A 23,231-nucleotide genomic window follows, 5' to 3' on the forward strand; every position below is an offset into this window, starting at 1 on the left:
CAGAGTTTACAGTGGTCGAGTAAACTTCCTGTTTCATAGTCCCCCAAACAAAGAAGTCCATAGGAGATAGGTCAGGAGATCTGGCCGGCCAAGCTACAGTTCCAGCGTGACCTATCCATGTCGGGTAATTGTCCGTTAACCACTGACACACTTCATTGCTGAAATGAGGAAGAGCACTGTCCTGTTGGAAAACTATGTTGTCCCTCTGATTGTGGTCCATATCAAGTCCGTCCAGAAGTGTGGGGCAAGGTATGCTGTAAAAAGTCCAAGTAAACTCCACTATTTAAGGTTCCTTGAAAAATGTGGGGACCCACAAGTTGGATTCCGATGACTCCTGCCCATACGTTGAGATGAAAACGTCTTTGAAAGGAACTTTTCTCTTGAAGCCCTGGGATTTTGTTTGGCCCAATGGTGCATGTTATGCATGTTAAAAACACCAGCCCTAGTGAAGGTAGACTCATCGGTGTACAAAATGTTTCTCAAAAAATGATATTGTTCAATATCACTATTGAGCAGCCAGCGACAGAACTCTACTCTTGGACCAAAGTCATTTGGTTCTAATACTTGAACCTTTGTAAAGTGATAGGGGTGAAAGTTATTTTCGTGTAAGATTCCTAACACTTTACTCTGAGAAACACCAACTTCTCTGGCAAGTTGTCGGCTGCTGACCTCAGGATTTTCTTGAACTAAATCTAGAACTCGTTCATCTAAGCCAACATCTCGAAGAACAGGACCTACCTCATTACGCTGCCTGTGAACTGTTCCTCTCTCCAACAAACGCTGATGTAGCCTCGTAAAAACTTTATCACTAGGAACTCTACGATCTGGGTACCGAGCGTGGTATTCTCTCTGAGCAGCCAGAGCATTCCCGCCACAAAAACCATATACAAAATGCATGCATCTCTGCATACTCTCTCGATGTGAAATCCATGATAGCTACGACTCAAATAACTATTTTTAAGTGGATAGAGGTAAAGTCAGCTGAAAGACAAAATAAAACCTGAAAAATGGGGTATTCCTTCATACTTGTGATTGTAGAGATAAGATATAGGTTACTTTCACTCATTCAATTGAACATATACTTAGCTAACATGTTTTTTACAAATAAAACTTAAGTTAAAATTTCACAAGCTGTCAGTTGCACAGAAAATAAAATAAATTTAGGCTGGAGGCAGGCAGGGCGTTGCCACAAATCAATTCTCACAAAAGACGAGACGAGTCCCACTAGAGAAACCAGATAACAGCCGAATCCATCCGTACATTAAGGTTTGATTTATAAATAAAAAAGAGCTAATAGAACCTTCGATTAAAAAATAAATGCCTCAGGATATAAAAAATATATATCATAAAAAATTAATGATAGCCAGGAGTAAAAACTGATAAGATATGACAATGCATTATGTCATTTTAAAGCCCACAAAATGGGCAAGTATTTTGTGGTATTTGCCTCTCTTCAGAATTAACTTCATTTAATTCCTCGGGTCTAATATCTTTTTAATGTTTTTGCCGAAAACTTAAGAATTTGATTTATTAGCAATTTGTTTGTATCAAACTTATTCTCAAGACAGTTTTTCTCCATTATTCCCATGTAAAATTTTGTGTAGATTTCAAAAATGGATTCAGAATTAAAAAACATTAAAAATAATGGAGGAAATTGAGTTTTATTGAAACAAAACATGATTTTTTAACAAAATGGCGAAATTGGTCCTAGTTAAAAGATAGATGGGATAGGGATTTTTTATTTTCATATTTTGGTCTATAATACTGAGTAGTATCACCCAAAAAATTTTTTGACACTAACTTAAATTCACCCTGTATATATATGCATTGTGATTAAGATTGGTTTAAATATTTTTATTGGCTGCTCCTACTGACCATTTAGCGTATTGTATTTTTAGTTCATATTAAAGCAAAAAATCAAGATTCTTGATTCTAAAGAGTAAGTTTGTGAATTTCAGTATTTTAACAGGAATATGATGACACATTATTAGGGTTAATGATTTTTAATTCCAAAATATCACAAGAATTTCAGTTCGGGAAAAATGCTTCAAAAATCTTTCAGGAGTAATTAATTAAAGAAAAAGAACAAGTAGAGGAATAAGTCATGTTTTCAGTTTCTTTGACTCCTTTTCAATTGCCTTAGCTTTTGCTTTTTCATAAAGAGGGAGCAGTTGACCTTCCTTAGCCAGGATCTTCAGTACTTCAACAATGAGGGGTAAGTAATTGTGCTTCCTTCTGATGTTTTCTAACTGGTATTGCTTGATTTTGTTTTCTTCTTGTTCGATCGCCAGTCTCAACCGTGACACTTCAGCCTGTATGGAATCTGTCTCCATACCACTCTCCTGTCAACATTATAAACATGTGTTACTAGAAACATTGCTCTTTGTAAAAAATAATGTAACCATTAAAATATTACTTTCACTCCTATGATGGCAGTTGAAGGCACATTATAAAAACCTCTTAGTCATTAAATTGGATGTTCATGCAATAGAGTATAAGCAATAAAATCTAAAACAAAGCCAAATCAATCCCACCTGTACTTGTTATTTTGGATATCAAATCATGAAATTAACACTTTGGCTACCTCTCTGCAGTTTCTGATTTTTTTAATCTAATTTTTGTTACTATAACCTCATGTTACAAGCATATCTGTTGGTGCAAACATGTTAAAATAGAATAGCCAAAATAAAACCAGAATAGTGGTGCTAAGGGTAGAGCTTGCTTTGTACATAATACATAATTCTTCTGCTAGGAGTGTATAGTAAAGCTTGTGTGTATGTAGGAATGTTCAGTACTACCTGTGTTGTCAACCTTGTTCTGTTCTCTCACTTTTTTTATATTATACATATATATATATATATATATATATATATATATATATATATATATATATATACAGGGTGGTGCATATGTCAGTGTCCCCATAAATTAAGATATTTTGTTTCGATAGGTTGGTAGCAATGTTAAGTTGGCAGCAACATGGAGTAAGTTAATTGTTGACTGTTCCAGTGGCTAGTGTAAAGTGATGCTCTTAACATCTGTTATTTGTTTGTGTGTGTTTTTAAAATGTTTACAACCCAACAATGAGTTTACATACTTCAGTTGTGGTGGAAGCATAATAAAAATACTACTATAGTAATTGAAGAATTTAGTTGTAAATATCCAGGTATCGTGATACCCACTTGACAGCATATGAATTAAATAAAAAATTTGAAAACATAGCCAAGCGTTTTAAATGCCCCGCAGTGTGGTCGTCCTCAATCAATTTGCAATGAAGAAAACCTGCAGACCTGCTCAAGCTTTTGTAGCCAGTCCCGGTAAATCGACTCGTAAGGCATCTGCTGAACTAGAAATATCAAGAAGAAGCGTGCAAAGAATGTTAAAGTAATTCAAATTTAAGCCATACCGTCCATCTTTACTCCAAGCGCTTCATGAGGACGATTCCAATATGAGATTGGAATTCTGTGAGACAGTAATTATCCGCTCAGAGGTTTTTAATATTCATTCGCTCATCTGGCAACAAGATGGTGCCCCAGCACATTTTGATATCCAAGTTTGATATTTTTGAAATAACACATTTAATGAATGGATTGGTTGCCACGGTACATTCGATTGGCCTGCGTGCTCGCCAGACCTGACCCCATGTGATTTTTCACTATGGGGTATTATAAAGGACACTGTACGCTTCAAAACCACAAAATTTGACAAAGTCAGAAACATAATAAGAAATGCATTTAAACTTGTTAATAACAATTAACCTTTATTGCTAAAAATTTGTGATTCTCTTTTCAGTCATTTTATGAAGTGTATAAAAAACAAGGTAGATATTTCGAACAACTGCTATAACATTGTATGGTAATATGTAAGTAATTTTATATACTGAATTTGTTTTCTTACCTAAAAGTGTTTTATTCAATTAACCTATAACACCTTTAAATTTCTCTTCTAGGGAAACTGAAATATGCGCCACCCTGTATATATATATATATATATATATGTATATATATATATATGTATATATATATATATATGTATATATATATATATATGTATATAATTTCAATAAACATTGAATCACAAAAAGTACTTGCTCCGCCGGGAGTCGAACCCGGATCTCTCACTTGCCGGGTGAATGTGCTACCATTACACCACAGAGCGCTTACTTTTTCCGATTCAATTATTTTGTATTTGGCCGTATCTGTCACATATGCGTTTAAATAAGCAAACTAACATATGATCGGAAGACCAAATACCTGTCAAATGACTTTTATTTACGTTAAATTGTATAAATGGCAATAGCCTTATTTAATTTCAATAAACATTGAATCACAAAAAGTACTTGCTCCGCCGGGAGTCGAACCCGGATCTCTCACTTGCCGGGTGAATGTGCTACCATTACACCACAGAGCGCTTACTCCGATTCGTATTTGGCCGTATCTGTCACATATGCGTTTAAATAAGCAAACTAACATATGATCGGAAGACCAAATACCTGTCAAATGACTTTTATTTACGTTAAATTGTATAAAATGGCAATAGTGAATCACAAAAAGTACTTGCTCCGCCGGGAGTCGAACCCGGTCACTTGCCGGATATGTGCTATATATATATATATATATATATATATATATATATATATGGTGCTGCTCCAGCATGCAGCTGTGACTTTTTGCTTGGTAAAATCGCTGCTAAACAGTTTTAATATTGAAATCAGTTTACAAAGATGACACTAGGGAAAAACTTAAGTGTCGGAGTGGTTCTTCGTTAGCAAAATGGTGACACATTTCTTAATCACAAATATTGTTCTGGTTGACCACCTATAACCTGCACAAACTAATATCTACACATAATTCGAGAACATAAATAAAAAACCAGGATCAGTGATAACAGAACAAACAACTAAACAAAACCTGATGTATGTTTCTCAATGGCTATTTTAACTAAACAATAATAGAAACAGAATATACATGAGATGTGTACATCTTACATCACATTTGCTGAGTAAAATATGCATAGGATTCACTATTATCATTACAGTCTGAAGTTGTTAGTTTTAAATTTGCAATTAGTTTACCTATATTACATAATAAACAAGGACAAGAACATTGAAGATTTTACCTCCATTTGTTTTTGTAGTTGTGTTAATCTCTCTGTATACTTCATTTTCCTGTCAGATACAATTGCCATCAGGTTGAAGTGAATCTCTCCTTCATTGTACCTAAAATTAAACACACTAATAAATACTTATAATAATAATTATATTATATGTTTAAAGTTCACTACTGAAGATAAATTATTTTAAAGATAACAGGATTATGTATACATACATGCAAGCACACACACGTCAGTGTGCCATAGTTCTCAAAAAAGTAAAACTGAAAATTAATTGATAAACTTAATCACACACTCGCACCACAAAAGACAACATCTGTAAAATATACTTTTACTGCACTCATTGTGACAGGTCAAATTACGACATTTGAATATTCGCGGGGAATTGGCAGACTGTGACGTCAGTGAATCACATGTTGTCGTCAGTGAATCACATGTTGTCGGAATTGAGATTTATTTAATTAATAACGGAGAAATATATTAAACTTTATACGGGAACAAATTTAATTCATTAAAATGAGTTATACATAACTAAAATTTGTGTTTTACAAAAGTACTAAATAAAATTACGCAGAAAAGCCAATTGTGATGACGTCAGAAAGCACATGTTGCTAAAAATTTAAATAAAAAAGCTTTAGAAAAATAATAAAAGAAAATAGAAAGAATTAAATTGATCAATTATAGTGAACGTGATAAATTTTGACAATTATAAGAAAAGAATCAAATTATATTTAATCGTGAAGACGCTGATTTGAACGGGAGAGGGGATGAACATTGTGTGAACCGGTATGCGTAGTTTTTATACGGAGAATCCTTCTTCTCTGTCTGGACTTGAAGCAGTAAGGACATCTACTCGTATAGATGAAATTTGAAACTGTACAATAGTGCATTGAAGTTGTAATTAGGGATGGGATGTTGTGTTAGTGAACAAAAATGCAGCAGAGCAAAGTGAGTAGAATTAGACAGTATAATATAAAATAAATTGACGTCAAAGTCATTTGCTTTGTCTTTCATTGAGTATCCCATCTACAAAGAAATGTGGTAAGTAAGATAATAAGCTTTAAATTAAAGAATATTACTTTCAAAACTTATTTGATTCAAAGTGATTGGTAAGAACAGTGAATATTTTGTGAACTTTATTATGATATAAACAATCATATTGATCAGAACTTTCAAAAGAGTAGTATTAAGTTTGAACCATTATTCAACCTACTTAAAAAACCTGAGATAATATAGACCCAGTGCTAGTGATATATAACGTGTAGCCTACTTTCATTAATACAAACTACACTTTCAACAACACCACAGACATTGAAGTTTGATCGTTATTTAAATATCAACTTGGAACAATATGAGTTAGCCAACACAAAGCAAGTCGCACAACCAATGAGGGGCAGCACATTTTGAATACCGATTGTGAGAAAATTGGGACAACAAACGGGGGCCTGGAACGTAGCAAAATCGTACAGCCAACTGGGGACTGGACCGTAGCAGAAGGGCGACCAAAGTGGATCGTAGCAGAATAGGCACAGCATCGTGGGGACCGTAGCATCATTATATTTCATAGCATGAAATGTTTGTTGATAGCTGTATATAAGGCTACAGACACTACACTGGATACTGAACTCACTTTTGTATTCTCTTCTCAATAATGGGCCTGACCACATCCAACCAGCTACTATCAGCAGGCACAGATCCAAGGTCTATCGGTCCTTCCTTCAACCCATCCAGCTCATACAGCCGACCATCTATCGGGATATAGCTGACAAAATGGAACACATCCTCGTCCTTGTTCACATTCTTGCTATCCAACTCGAACAGTGTCTGTCTGTAAAATATCAATCCATTTAACAGGTAATTGGACTAAAAACAAAATGACAAATTATACAGTACAGCTGTTGATGAGATATAAAACAGTAAAGCTACTTAAAAATGGACACCCTAAGACAACATTGTGTTAGTTAAGCATCAAATGGTCTGCAGCAGTGCGTTTGTAAATGGCTTTCACAGCATACATTGTGTTGCATTTACATGTTTAATATAATTTTAAGTCTGTGTATTGTTATACTATTGTGTTATACTTTAATAAATTGAAAATTTATTCTTAAAAGATCTTAAAATAATCAGATAATGTATTAACATTATACTTATATTTCATACAGTTGAAGCACCTAGAGAGAAAATAAGCATCTAGATAAAAAATAAAGGAATATTTCCTAAATAATTTTTAAACTATGGTGGTTATTGGTTAAACAGTAATACTTAAATACTTTTTTTTAATAATGGTTTATTGTCCTATTATGCTTAATGCAATACAGTAGAGAAGTGTGCAGTCTGTTCATCACATCCACCCTCCACCATAAGCATTCTACTAGCTCCAAAAACATTTTCTTTCGAAAAAAAATCTGAACCGATAAAACACTGTTCATTCAAATTTCTTTATTCAGACATGTAACAGATTACAAGAATAGCGTCACAATAAATCTCAATATAAATTTATCATTTATATATTAAAACATAAAAATCAGTTTGACACTCACTGAAAAAGTAAGATTTGGCTATGTAGCCTTCTACAGAGTAAGTTAAAGCATTTTTACATCAAGGCAGTTATTACTTAAGGTAATTATTAGGTAATTTAAGGGGATTTTATACATTTCTAAACATACCCAACAATAATTAAAAGTTATTTACATATTAAAACAAAAAAAGTCTTCAAAAGAATACAAGGATAACGTTAATAAATAATCTTTAAGTAGTTTTTTGAATTTTTCATAATTTTGCTTATTTTGAATATTGAGAGGAAGGTTAAACAAAAATTTTGTGCCGATGAAACTAGTTTTCTTTTCATAAAACTTCAGCCTATGTTGTTCCACATATCTGCTTAAATTGTAATCATGATGATTTAAAATATTAATTGGGTTGTTGTATTTTTTTACGTTAAAACAGTTTCATAAATGTATAGATCATATACAGTCAAAATTCGAAGTTGAGAAAAGTATGGTTTCACTGTATCTCTTTGTTTTAGGTTAAAAATTATTCTTAAAGCTTTTTTTTGTTGTAATAAGATTCTGTCCAGATTTCTTTTAGTTGTGGCTCCGTATATGCCTATATTGTGAGTCATATGGGAATTTACCATAGCAAAGTAGATGGCTTTCAATGTCTGAATGCTACACACCCTTGACATTTGGCGTAAAGCAAATAGACCTGAGAACATTTTTTTTACCACATAATCAACATGTTTCTCTCAACCTAAATTCCGATCTAATATTATTCCAAGAAACTTTGTATTGTCTACTTGATTCAATTTTGAATTTTCTAAATATTAAATTTAAGGAAGTAGTAGTCTACTGTTCATCACTAATGTAGTTTCATCACTACATCTATGTAGTTTTCTGTGTAAAATCTTGTGAGCTAATTTTATACTGCAATTTATTTTCATGTAAAAAATAACTAACGATGTATATGAAGAAACTGGTAGAAAATAAACTTCACATTCAGAAGTTGCATTCATTTGCTGTCACTAGAATTTGCCACTTTATGTGGTTTTTAAGTACCAAAAGTTAGTTTTATGATTATAATTATTAAAAATAATTTACATAATTTTCATCTAAAACTAAAATAAATATTTTGAATAATATTTTGGGTATTGTTTGGTTCCTATACCCTACCCTTATGAATACATTTAAAATAATGACATTCAAATATTTTGACAGCAAATCTGGATCAGTTTCAAGCTATTGTTTAAAAACACGACATGTTTCAACTCGATATTCCTTTTGATTGTCATTCAGAACCCAAGGAACAAACTTGGCAGCAACCCTTTTCATTCCCAAATCTTCAATTAAAATTCGCTGAACCAAGCTCCAAGATAACACACTAATCTCTGATAGTTGATCAATTGTCTGCCGACTTCTGTGAGCACAAGCTGTCAAATTTTTTCAATATTTTCATCGATATGGAAGATGAACATCCAGAACGAGGTTTGTCATCAATCGACATGTCGCCATTTTTAAATTGAGCAAACCACTTGTACACTTGAGTTTTTTCACATAGCAGCATCTTGGTAAGCTGTTTTCAACATTAAAACAGTTTCAGCTGCAGTTTTACTGAGTAGAAAACAAAACAGGACTAGCAAAAACAATCACTGCACATGAACGGAACAAGCCAGATTGACAATACAGGCGGCACTGAAGTGGCTATGAGTTTCACTATACACGCCTAGCGGCAGAAATGCGTATTACAAAAGCTTTGCCCATCGTAATGCTATTCAGATTTCTTTTGGGTACCACCTCATATGTGTATTTAATGATATCTAATAGTTAAAACTATCAATCACTTTTAAGGTCAAATACGATGAACTCTATAACATGCAATATATACACTATACAGCGGTATATTGGCCCTACCTTGCAAAGGAGTTATGGACTGTCCGGATGACCTGGGAGTTGCTGAGGGCAAGACCCTTCATGTTGGCATCAAATGTCTGACAAAAATCCTTAAATTCAGAGAGCGTAGGACCGAGTGTTACATCTTCGTGCTTGCAGTTCAACAGGATGCTAAGGATGGCTTGAGTTGCACAAGCATTGTTGATTACCTAATACATAATAGCACATTTTATTAATTTATGTTAATTAAAATTAATTAAAGTTCTAGCAAAATAAAATAAATGACAACTGAAATTAAATTTGTAGGCCTCCATTAACAAATTGTGCACTATAAAGCACATGGGTTGGAGGGATCCTTTTAATGTGATTTAAGTTATGTTCAGATCTTTACATAAACAAAGCGAAACTCATTTTGATATTTAATATTTAGCCCATCTTACCTGTTTGGCAAAGAAAATTTTCTCCAGTCTGCTGTCTCTGACAACAGAACCCGGAGGTTCATCATCAGGGACCCACTTGAAAAGAAAGATTAATCCATGAATTGGCCTGAAAAAATATTCAAGTGTAAACATGTAAAATTAAATCACACTATTATAGCTACCACTAGTCTTGCCTTGAGCAGCCAAAACTATGTAACGCATTTGGCCATAACTTTTTCATACCATAAGTGAGATTATACATGCAAAGTATTATTAAATTCTTTACTAATAATAGCTGCAAAAGCTGTTAGCTACGGGACAAAATTATAATCCTTGCTACATCTGTCTCGTTTGTTGAATACATTGTTTGTTAATGTTATGCAAGGTTATATGGCAAAGGTTATCCAGGAGTGTTGAGAGAAAAACACCATCCAATATACTACAGGGTGTCTTTTTTTAATGTGTCACCATTATGATCTTAGAAATTATAAATCTAACACAAAACGTTAAATGATTAACAATTCATTGTTTTTTGAGACATTTAAAAACAAAATTACAATTGTAGCAAGAAAAGTTTATTTTGTAAACCTAAAAAAAACAATTTATGCATTTTATTTTAAATATTTTTCGTTTAACCACCAATCCTCTGCCAACTTAAGATAATTGTAAATGTTATAACATTCTTGATATTTTAATTGTAGTTTCAAAATTATCGGCTAATAAGTGAACATGTCATGGAAGCTCAAAGTACACCTTCTTTGTGGGACACACAATACATTGCGTTATACAGTGTGAGTTAAAAGTATGGATACACTTGGTTTAGTTTTTGATGGATAAAGATGGAGGGATGGAACTCAAGACACCTTTCTAAGAAATAAAAGTGAACTTATTAGTCACTGTTACAACTTTGCCCACTTCCCCAAAATGGGATTTTGGGAGGACGGCTCATTAGTTTTAAATGTAGGGGCCCATTAAGTGACACCTCATTTGAAAAATCTTGACAAAAGAACATTAGAAACTTTAGCTTCTATCTCAACCCAGTACAAACCGCAGCTCATTGAAATTAAATTGAGAACATGGATGGATCCTGCTCAACCTTCAATGGCCAAAGATTTAAAAAAATGAAACTCAGGACACCCCTTTAAGAAACAAAAGCGAACCATTTACCCAAAATGGGCTCTTTGGGGGATCGTTTAAAATTTATAAATGTAAAGTTACAGTAGCACTAGTAATTACAATTATGTTAAGCAATAAAACGGTTAAATCTTACTGACCTGTGTTTTTTTATATCAGATGTTCAAACTGCTGTCCCAGGACAGTTGAACAAAGCCCAAGCCTCTTGTAGAAACTTAAAACGGCCCGCTGTATGAATTCACACAGGATTTTTTTAATTTCCACTACTATTCTGTCCCTAAAGCGGCCCATACACTAGACGTGCATTGCACGCCGTGCAGTTTTTTATACTGGCACGCCGTGCTTGGCATGGCACACTTCGTGCCCCACACACTGACAGTTTAGTCAGTCCCGTGACGTGCTAGAAGTTGGTTGTGGTATTGTGATATTTTACTACTATGCCTCTTGTAACTAAACATAAAGTGTTAACAGTATTGTTGATTGGTGCGATTCATGACGATAGCAAAGTGAAGAAGAGAAGAAGACAATTATGGACGAAAATTGGTTAAAAGAGAGAGAAATGTATTCTGATATGAGACTTCTGAAAGACTTGCGTGAAAATCATGAAAATGATTACAGGAACTACTTGCGAATGGATGACGAAACATTTAGTTATGTGTTGGAAAAGGTTAAGCCACGCATCGAAAGACAAGACACTAATCTGAGAAAAGCTATAACGACGGAGCCACGCTTAGATATTTAGCCACTGGAAGGTCACTGGAGGACATGAAATATTCAACAATAATATCACCTCCTTGGCCACATCATACCGGAAATATGTCAAACTATTTTTGAAGTCAAATCAATTTTATTCTTCACATAATCAACTGTACAATCAGGCACCACAGTTTTGCACAGTTCCACAAGGTCTAAATACGTATTTTGTTTTAGACTTTTATTTGAGTACTCTTTACACTTCACTCGCCACAAACATTGGTGATTTCTGTACGAATCTATAAATAATGGTAAGAAATTAGGAGAGAGAAAAATTTGTGTGTCAGCAGTCGACATAGTAAATATAGGAGAGAATTTGCCGCGAGAGAACGAAAAATAACCTCAAAAGACACTCAACTCTCAGCACGTGGCGCGGGACTGGTCCACACACTTGCAGGATGGCACGGCGGCAGGTGGCACGGCACGCCGAAAATCAAACCTATCTTGATTGCCATCGTGCCATGCAATGCACGGCGTGCTTAGCACAGAGACCTCCACACATTGGCACGTTTCTTCCAATTTTGGCACATCGTGCTTGCACGGCGTGCATTGCACGTCTAGTGTATGGGCCGCTTAAGATCATTAATGCATTGGGGTTTGGTTTTATAGACATTTTTAATGTGACCCTACACAAAGTAGTCAAGTGGAGATAGATCTGGCGATTTTTGTGGCCACTCGATATTTCCTCTTCTGCATATCCAGTGATTTGGAAAAATATTGTTTAAATATTCAGAGACATGCAGGCCATAGTGTGGAGGGACATTATAGTTTTTGGTTGCTATTTGGATAACTGGATAAACCTGATGTAACATTTCATGGTATACCTCAGCATTAAGGTAGGGGTCCAACAAACTGATCCATCACAATGCCAAGCCACACGTTTAATTTTTCAGGGTGGTGAGTATATTGCTCTCTCATCAGCCCAATAATAAGCATTGTGTCTGTTAATGTTACCGTTTAACATAAAAGTTGCTTCATCTGAGGAAGCAATGTTGTTTAATCTAATTGTATCATTATCAATGTTCTGTATCATTATTTCACAAAATTCTACTTGACGATCACTTAATCAAATTCAAATTGTCCTCACTTAACTCATGAACTAAACGAATTGTGTATGCTTTAAGTACCACTGTCATGTTATCTTAGTTTCCGAAGCCCGCATCATTAGGATCCTAAAACGCTTTTGTTCACTTAAACACTCCATTTCAACATCACAAAAATGTATCACAAAAACACGTCTTAACTTTGATAATTCCAACCAGAAACCATACATGATACTGGACTTCCTCAAAACGTATCTGATAAGGTAGGCCTGCCCTTCAGCTAGTAATAACTGTGAAACAGGTTTGATTTTTAAGGAAAGTGGTTGTCTATTGAAGTTATTTATTTACCTTCTGAATGTGGATGTTCATGTTTTGCATCAATTAATTTTTAATTCATTTCAATGAGCTGCCATTTTGTTCTGGGTTGAGATAGAAAGCTAAAGTTTCCACTGTTCTTTTATCAAGACCTTTCAAATGAGTTATCACTTAATGGATCTTTACATTTAAACATTTTGAGCCGCCCACTCCCCCTCCAAATTACCATTTTGGGAAAATGAACAAAGTTGTAACAGTGAATTAAAAGTTCACTTTTATTTCCTAGAAGGATGTCCCTAGTTACATCCCTCCATATTTATCCATTAAAAACTAAGAGCATATCCATACTTTTAACTCTCACTGTACACCAGTTCACTTACTGTTTATAGCAATCACCAAACGTGTGGTAAACCTCTAATACTTCATCAAGGGAGTGTTGAGAGTAAAATATATGAATTTTGTACATCAGACACTGACAGACCAGTTCTGAAGCTGACAGGAGACATTAGGTATGATAGAATTTTAATATATTTCACCCAGAAAGTTTTAAACTCCAACTACTGGTCTATTATTATTAATACATGACTATGCCTATTTAATTATATGTAAAATGTGATCAATGGCAATAAAAATTATGATTATGATTACTACTTACGTGGCATTGTATCGAACCACAAGGTTTGAATATAACCTCACAAATTATAGCAATAAGAGCTCAATGATTCCGAAGAAACAGATTTTACCATAGAAATTATACAATGACAATCGTAATGTCCAATCCAAACTAATGAAATTTATTACATACAATTAGTTATACAACTAAAATGATTTATTTAAAAACTTACTTTAAATTTTCAAATTGCTCTGCATCTAAACTCCAAAGTTCTTCGACTTGTACTCCTTTACAACCTAAAAAAGCAGAAACTAAATTAATACAATCTTTGTAAAGTTTCTTGCTTATTGGATTTTAATTATTCATTAATTTAAAAACTAAACAACTCCAACGGTTAAATTTTATTTTTGAAAGCAAATCAACAGACCCACATTTCATCACATCAGTTATGTGCTTCAGTTATGAAAACAAAAGGTCTCACAACAATAAAACTTAATTATTGGAGTGTTTTAATTTTAAATTAATAAACTGATACAATACTTTCAATAAACTATCAGATAAGAACATCACTTGATATGTGATAGAATTAGCTAGATTTTAAGTTTCGCATGTTTGGAGAGTCCAATTGACAACATTTTTTTGACTTAGTTGTTATTCATGCTCTTGAAGTATGACATTTCTAGCAGTATTCATTGTTTACTTTTTCAGTGGCAGCTGCTAAGTTTAGAGTGTTTTATGAACTCAGCGATTTTTGTTTGTTAAAAAAATTGGATCAGAGAATTTGTATCAAATATTGTGTGAAAAATTAAATAAAAGTATAACAAAGTGTGGGAAATGTTAACAAAGGTGGTGAGTCTGCTATAAATAAAACAAAGGTTTATAATTGGTATAAACGTTTCAAAGATGACCGTGAAGACAATGAATATGACAAATGTTCTGGATACTTAAGCAAATCAATAACCAATGAAAACATAAAAAGTTAAAGAAATAGTTATGAACGATTGCAGTATTATGATGAGAGAAGTCACTGATGGTGTTGGCGTATCAATTGGCTCATGCCATAAACTTTTTCTAAATGTCTTGGGTGTGAAAATTTGTTTCAAGATGGTTGAATTTTGAACAAAAACAGAGGTAAATGGAAGTTGGTCAGTCACTAAATGAAGGCAACGACGATGCAGAATCGCTGAAATGTGTTATAACAGGTGAAGCAATATGGGTTTACGGATATGACATTGGAACTAAGGCTCAATCATCCAAGTGGAGGTATTCTGGATCACCAAGACCAAAAAGGCTTGACAAGTGCAGTAGAACGTGAATGATATGCTCACTGTGTTCTTTGATTTTAATGGCAAAATGCATCATGAATTCTTACCACAAGGTCATACAGTTCATAAGGAATAACTGCAATTTCAAAAAAAGAACACCTGGATTTGAGGTAAAACAATTCATGGCTTTTACACCATAACAATGCACCTGCTTCATTGTTTGTACGTGAATATTTGGCCAATAAAAGTACTGTAACTAAGTTCCAGCCTCCAAGTTCACCAGATATGGCTCCATGTGACTTTTATTTCTAAAAATAAAGAGAACCCTAAGGGCCATTGTTTTACAAACTAGATACATTTTTGTACTCAAAATCATTTATTTCTCTATTCTTTTTTAATAAAATGTCAAAATATCATAGACACTTTGCATTTATAATTATAAAGTTCTCAGTGGTTTGCTACTAAATAATGGATTTGTCAATGAACACCTCTGTACTCAAAGCACTTAGTTACTTTGATTTTACAAACTATTACAATTTTATAACAAATTTTTCTTAAAATCAAGATTACACACTTCAACCTAATATACCTCAAATAGTACCATATACAATTTTCCAGCTTCATTGTCAAGTTGAGTATTTGTTACCAGCTGTTTTTGAAGTTTATTGTTGTTATAATCACATGTTTTGAAAATCATTAATTTACTTAGAATACAATTAACCATAAATACGAGGGCTATTCGGAAAGTAGATTACGTTTTGGAATTAAAAATTAACAAAGTATAGGAAACAATTTTTATTATATACATATGAAAGCCACACTTAAATACTACTTTTCAACATAGTCGCCGTTCAAATTTAGGCACTTATCATATCGATGGATGAGCTTGACAATGCGATCCTCATAAAATTCTGCCACCTGTGTTTTCAACCAGTTTGTCACTTCTTGCTGCAGCTCTGCGTCGTCGTCAAAGCGCTTCGTTGCCAGCCACTTCTTCATTGATGGGAACAAGTGGTAGTCACTTGGTGCAAGATCCGGGCTGTATGGTGGATGAGGAAACAACTCCCACTGGAGTGATTCGAGAACTTCACGAGTGCGATTTGCCGTGTGAGGTTGAGCGTTATCGTGAATGAACAGAATTTTCGAGCTCAACTTTCCCCTACGCTTGTTTTGGATCGCTCTTCTGAGGTTGTTTAACGTTTGGCAATACCTTTCTGAGTTGATTGTAGTGCCTCGTTCCAGGAAATCAACAAGAATTACACCTTTCTTGTCCCAAAAAACCCGTCGCCATAACCTTTCTTGCCGACATTGTTTGCAAACATTTTCTTGGTTTGTGAGGTGAACTTGTGTGTCCCCAGTCCATTGACTGCAATTTGGTCTCGCAGTTAACATGTTTCACCATGTTTCATCGCCAGTTACGATGCGATCGAGTAGTGATTCACCCTCTTTGTCGTAAGCATCCAAAACTGTTAACGCTGCAGCCATGCGCTGGTTTTTGTGGACGTCGGTCAGGATTTTCTGTACCCATCTTGCACAAAACTTGTGGAAGCCAAGCTTATCCGTGACGATTTCGTATAACAAAGTTTGTGAAATTTGAGGGAAACGAAGCGAGAGTTCCGTTATGGTTAACCGTGGATTTTCTCTCTTTGTGTCAACTTTCTCAACAAGTTCATCAGTCACTATGCTGGGTCTTCCACTTCGCTCTTCGTCATGAACATTTGTTGTCGGCCATTTTTAAACTTAATGACCCATTGTCACACTCCACCTTCAGTGATAATGTTGTTCCCATAAACTTCACACAACTGCAGATAGATTTCATAGGCTTACAGTTTTTGGCAGTCAAAAACCTAATTACTGCGCGCACCTCACAGTTGGCGGGATTTTCAATTGCGGCAGACATTTCAAACAGGTACTGTGACTAGACACGTTACAACACGAACTTCCCGCTAGCACGGCTGGATAGCCACTGAGCGGTGGGACGTCCTGACACCAAGATGGCCGCGCTAGTCCCGCCCCTGGCGGCCACAGCGCAAAACGTAATCAACTTTCCGAACAGCCCTCGTATGTTACATTCACATTATAAGTGACAAAATAATCTAATTTTGCACAAAAGTTAGTATATTTACAAGATATGAGAATAAAATAAAATGGAAATAGTGGAACGTGACAATCCCCCGGCACATCGTGTCCCAACGCTGGTCGATCTGCACGGGGCTAGCAGGGATGGTGGCGGGTAAATGCTGAGCATCTAAGTCTCAGGGGAGCATATTAGCCAAAAATTTGTCTGTAAGTCTTTCTCACGCCATTTTACGTAATCAGTAATTACACAAATAGCCACGTTTATTTACTCATGGTAAACACAACAAAACGTTTATAATTAAGGCAACCAGTAACATTAAAGAGAGATTACAACCTGTACTCACTACATAAACAGAAATAGAATCAGCTGATTACTTGGAACATCTGATTGAATACCGTCATATGGCCTGAATACCATGAATTGGGTCTGAAAGAAATAAATAAAAGAACAACTGTGATCTAGTGGGAACAACAAAAACTACTTGAAACTGTTTTTTTTATTTATTCCATTAGATCGCATTCGTATTCAAGCAAGAGATTATTCATCACAAAATAGACATAGACATACACATTCTTTATTGCCATTAAACATGATATGCAATAGGCATAGTCAAATTACAACATGATTTACAACCAAATTACAATAGAATCTTCAATTGCAGGTTACAAGTTAGAAAATTAATTAAGAGTTTATTTAAAGAGTTTAAAATAAATTTAAGTTTTACAGTGCAAAAATATAAAAATATGAGTTTAAGGCACATACAAAGCGTCAACAGTTAAAAGATCCTTAAAACTAAATTAAAATGGTAACTTAGCTTAAAATTTAAAAGTTGTCTCGTTAAAAGTGAAATTTAAAAACTCTTTTACATCATAAAATGGGTTATCTATTAACCAGTTATACATAACATTCTTAAATCTAGCACTGCTGATGTGATGAACAATTGGTGGGAGCCTGTTAAAAAGCTTTATGCTCATAACATTGTAGGAAGACATAGTTTTGCTTAGCCTATAATGTGACTAGACCTGGTAAAATGGTTATGTACATCAGTAGCAAGGGAGTGTTGAAATAAATTATTTTTCACATGACATAAACATACAAAGATATACAAGTTGATCACAGTCAAAATTCTGTCTCTAACAAAAAGTGGTCTACAATGGTCAGTTGAACCTGAGAAAGTTAATATCCTTAATATCTTCTTTTGTAACAATAAAACATTTAATACACCTATACCATTACCCCAATACATAATACTGTACAATAACACAGAGTGAAAAAAAGCATAATAACATTGTTTTAAAAAGTTGGTGGGTACAAGTTCTCTTAATCTTCTAATCAGGTACACTACTTTACAAAGTTTACTACAAACATGTTCTATATGTGAATGCCAAGATAATTTTGGGTCAATATAAAAACCTAACAATTTAACAGGTTGTACAAAGTCTACATTATTACTATTGAGAAAACTATTGTTTACAGAAAAGTTTATTATTTGAGTTTTTTCCACATTCAGTAAAAATTTATTTGCTGCATACCACTCAACTGCTTCACTTAGAACTGTATTTGTCATGTAATCACACAAATTGAGATAATAGCTATTGGACTTAAAAAAAGTAACATCATCAGCAAACATAAGTGTACTAGCCGATACATTATCAGGAAGGTCATTAACCATTATCAAAAAAAGAAAAGGGCCCAAAACTGAACCCTGTGGGACACCATATTTTTATTAAAACTGTTTAGCACCATAGCCCTTCCTGCACGGCTGTCAGAATTACTGCAGGTGGCACATGGTGCTCGAATCTGTTGCGGGATTACTAGTCAAAGGGTTAAGTCCAGGAAAGCACTGGAATTATGACTTACAAAACTCCCAAGATATTTTACACTAGAATTGACAAAGAAAAGTTTGGAAAGGTACACAAAACAACTAAAAACTATATAGACATAATTAAACACAATACAGTCAAAAGTTGAATCTTCTGTTGATACTGATGATATTGAGAGTGAGCTTCAGATTCTTTGGCAACTAGAAGAGATTTATGAACCCATGCATGACTTCTTAGAATCACAAAAGAAGAAGAATGCAGCATTAAGTAAATCACATCAAATAAAAAATTCCATCCACCCAGTAAATCATTGGGTGTTGTATGTGTTTCACCCAATATTCCTACTATTCCTTTTTCAGCCGTATTCCCCTAAGGAGAGCTTTACTATCTTCACAAGCCGTTTCAAAGTGTTCATATGTCTCAAGAGACAGACGTACAGACCAGAAATTGAAAGTTGATCTTCTACTTCAGGCATTGACACCTCAAATTCGTGAACAACTTTATAATGTATTAGCAGTTACCCGCGGCTTCGCACACAATTTCATAGTTTTGCACCTGTATGAGTACTTCTGGCTCGAGCGAATTATATTTCCAACGCCAATGTTGAGTTTCCCTTGTTGCCACAATCACGACAATATTTTAAAAAGTGTATATTTATGGTCATTGTAATTTACTCTGATGTTATTATTTTTTGCCCCATTGCTGATTTTACTTCTTTTCTAATCAAGTAAATATATACATACACAGCTCTGAGAACCCTACTTTATATTTATGCCATTCTAATTTACTTTTATAGATAGTAACACTGCCTTGTATATTTAATATTTGATTAAAATGTACATCTAAAAGTACAGTAACAATGACACTATACGTTTATTTTTTTATAAAATAAAAAATATTGATAATACGTTAGAACTTGAAGTAGTACATTAGATAAAAAGCACAGTTCAGCAAACTTTGATTGTAGCGTAGTCTTGCTGACTGCTTCAAAGGGAGTCTTCAGTGTCAAATTCTGAACATCTTGTGTTTTGTGGCATCTCTTAAGATAGATGAGTAATTACCTTAATCGCTTAAATCTACAATGGTATTAAAAATATTTGTACTCGCTATAATTGTAAACAAATTGTAAATAATAGACAATGTTTATACAAAACAGGTGATTACATTAGAAATGCTCTGTTAATTAATTAATATTTCACAACTTTAACCAGTGGGGCGTAGCCCGGAGGGATTATCATAATAAGAATAGGCATATATTCATCCCAGGGACCCTAAGAATGTCCATTTAAAATTTCAGGGGAATCGGTTAAATAGTTTACGTGTGAAAGCGTAACAAACAAACTTACTTTACAAACTTAAGTACTCCTGACAGTCCTCTAAACAAAACCTATGACGAAATAAATGAAATACCGTTTTATAATCATAGTTTTGTTATAGTTTTATTACACGCACACAAATCCCAATGAATCTGTCCAAGATAATGCAACAATCTTCATTGCACAGTGAATGATTATACTCAGAAGGTAAAATAAAAAGCATATTCTTTTTTCTGCGGTGGGGTTAATACGTAAGTACCTTATCTCTTTATACTTAAGACATTTAACGTACAAAGACTACGCTTTTTTGCCCTTATTGTTGGAAAATTCAACAGCATATAAAAAAGCTTGGAAATTAGCCGTCAACGTGAACATGTAAAATAATATAATTTTTCAAATGTCAATTTAGTTCAAATATGCTGTAACTTGAATCAGTTTATTAGTTTTACCCTCTGATTCTGACTTTAATAAGGGGCCTACACTCGTTATTCGATTGCTATTATTGAATGGTTCGATATATTATTCAACTTCAATGTGTGTAAAAATCGTACACAATAAGAGTTATAATAAATTACCGTAACAAGAAGAATCTCGTACAGTACAATTTTTAAATACACAAATTTTACAATCACATTACAAAAGAACAAAACCAACTATGGTCTAGACTTAGATATCAAAGAAACCTTGCAATATTCATAACTTGCCCAGCTTGATATTAATAAATAACCCCTTTGGTGAAATGCAGGAAAGAATACTCCCCATGTGTTACCAGGAGCCAAACCTACATGTTGAAGCCACTTAAACAAATCTTGTCACTTGTGAGAAATATCTTACATATTTTCCTCATATTCATCGCCATTTTCAAAGTCTCAAAATATTAAACTTAGTTACTTCTTGTTGTTTATGGTTTACGTTAAAGTAGCTAATAAGCTAAAATCATATAAGTTAATTAATATCGAATTATCCTTTGGATAAAAACAATCAAGCCATTCAATAATAGCAATTGAATAACAAGTGTAAGCCGCTTATTAAAGTCTACCCTTAACATGTAAAATAGTACATATAACACTTTATAAGTAAACTACTTATAACAATTTTATGAAATTTATATATAGACCAGACCCTGTAAAACTTTCAGATTTTAGAATGTGACACTTCCTGGGTTAATAACAGGAAACTCATATTTTGCTACTGCAGCTGTTGATTACCAAATGTTACATAAATGGCCCATCCCTTTTTTAAGGATTTTCCTGACTTTGCCCGTCTGAGTCTTCTGAGTTTCTGTTATTGCCCTCTTCCTTTTCTAACCATTTTTTGATCAAAGAAATTTCCAGTGTAGTAGATTTTCCAATTTTATTTCTTTCATTGCTAGAATTTAAATGTTCGCTTTAATATTTTTTATGGTTGGCAACTAGATTCTCCAAACAAAACTATTTTATAAAAATGAGGTTAACCTAAAAATCATAGTTATAAGTTATAAACGCTAAACAAGTATAGAGAAAAATACCATTTGAACAAGAAAATTTGTAACAAGTTATTGGATAAATTATTATTAAAACCTTACCGAATTCTTTAATAAGTTCTGTAAAAATCCCAGGGTCACTTTCAATCAAACACCAGTTACCGGCAGCGTCAGCCATGTTTGAATCTGATACTGATTCTGTTCTGAATCAGATGAGAGTTGAGACTGAATCCTGATTCTGATTCCAGAATGATATACCACATTAAATCATTTTTATTTCTTCTATTTTGGCAAATGGCTTGGAACATTTCCTAGTAGCTTATTTTTACATTTTTTTTAACAGACTAAATATTTGTTTTGTATTTTGGCTGGCATTATACATTATAATACGGCCTCAATGTACACTTGTTTTGATTTTCTTTTGTCTATATACTTTCAATAATCTATTTATTTATTGGATGCCTTGTGGTTACCCTATATGAATTTATAGGGTTCTTCATGTTCTGATTATAATGTATGTATCTCTTTAAATTTGAGTGTCTGTTTTTCTCAGCAAGTCAACGAGCATGCTTTCCAAAAACTATAAAACTACAACTTCAAAACGAACATCAAGATCGTGAACTGCCTTCCTTTCTCTAAATCTGTACAAGTAGCAACCTAACCCATTTCATATTCATCTTCACCGGCACCGATTTCGAACCTAGCCCGAAGCATTTTTCTAAATTAAAAACCCAATTGGATAAAAAAAAAACCTCAAAATTATTCAACAATAAAGTTTATTGACAAACTGTAATAGGCCATTCATAGACATTTGTAATTTTATTTTACAAATATTTGACAAATTCTTATATGGTATTAGGCTTTTATTTATATTGACAAATTATATTAGGCTAATTATAGCCATTGTAATTTTAGTAAATTATTGACAAAGCTTGTTATATTGGCAGATATTTTATTTTATTTTCTTATTTGACTACAAAATAGCCATTTTGTAAATAGCGAAAGTAAAAGGATTGTCGAAATTAGTTAGGCTATTGCACTTTTAGGTAAGCATAGTGACGAAGCCCTCCTTCTAAATTATTAATTGGCTCAAACAGTTCAAAATTAAAAAACCATCAACAATAAAGTCTCAAAATCAAATTCTCAAACCTAGCAAACTGCATTTGGCCTAGCCTGGGGCCTATAAAAAGCAACCAAAAACAGGGTTTTTCTTTTTTTCCCAGAGCTATTTCACTCTTGGTTTTGTACTGACTGCTACATTAGTAGTAAATTAGTTGCTGCTTTAACATCTTATGCTAGCAAACAAATAGTAGTAAGTTACTTAGGCTAGGACCAAGGATGACTATTATGACATGCGCTGCCTGCTCACTACAGATTGACGACAGCGAATGCAGCTCAATAGCCTGTGATAATCTGTGATAAGTGGTTTCACTCGCAAAGAGAGTGTAGTAAATTTAAAAAAGACTCTGTTTAATAATATTAGGAAAGGTGACCAATGGCCTGCCCACTGT

General features: G+C 33.8%; 1 protein-coding gene across 1 annotated transcript; it reads right to left on the reverse strand.

Annotated features, from left to right (window-relative positions):
* Positions 1–1,987: 1,987 nt before the first annotated feature.
* Positions 1,988–22,060, reverse strand: LOC124366138 (ubiquitin carboxyl-terminal hydrolase isozyme L5). The gene is made up of 7 exons (XM_046822448.1): positions 21,823–22,060; positions 14,007–14,070; positions 9,938–10,043; positions 9,519–9,706; positions 6,743–6,940; positions 5,119–5,218; positions 1,988–2,342 (listed from the first exon to the last, which is right to left on the reverse strand). Exons 1-7 carry the CDS (start codon positions 21,896–21,898, stop codon positions 2,103–2,105), a joined length of 972 nt encoding a protein of 323 aa, XP_046678404.1. The 5' UTR covers positions 21,899–22,060; the 3' UTR covers positions 1,988–2,102.
* Positions 22,061–23,231: the final 1,171 nt, after the last annotated feature.

This window comes from Homalodisca vitripennis, chromosome 1 (genome assembly GCF_021130785.1).
Source record: "Homalodisca vitripennis isolate AUS2020 chromosome 1, UT_GWSS_2.1, whole genome shotgun sequence".
In the NCBI taxonomy this organism is placed as follows: domain Eukaryota; kingdom Metazoa; phylum Arthropoda; class Insecta; order Hemiptera; family Cicadellidae; genus Homalodisca; species Homalodisca vitripennis.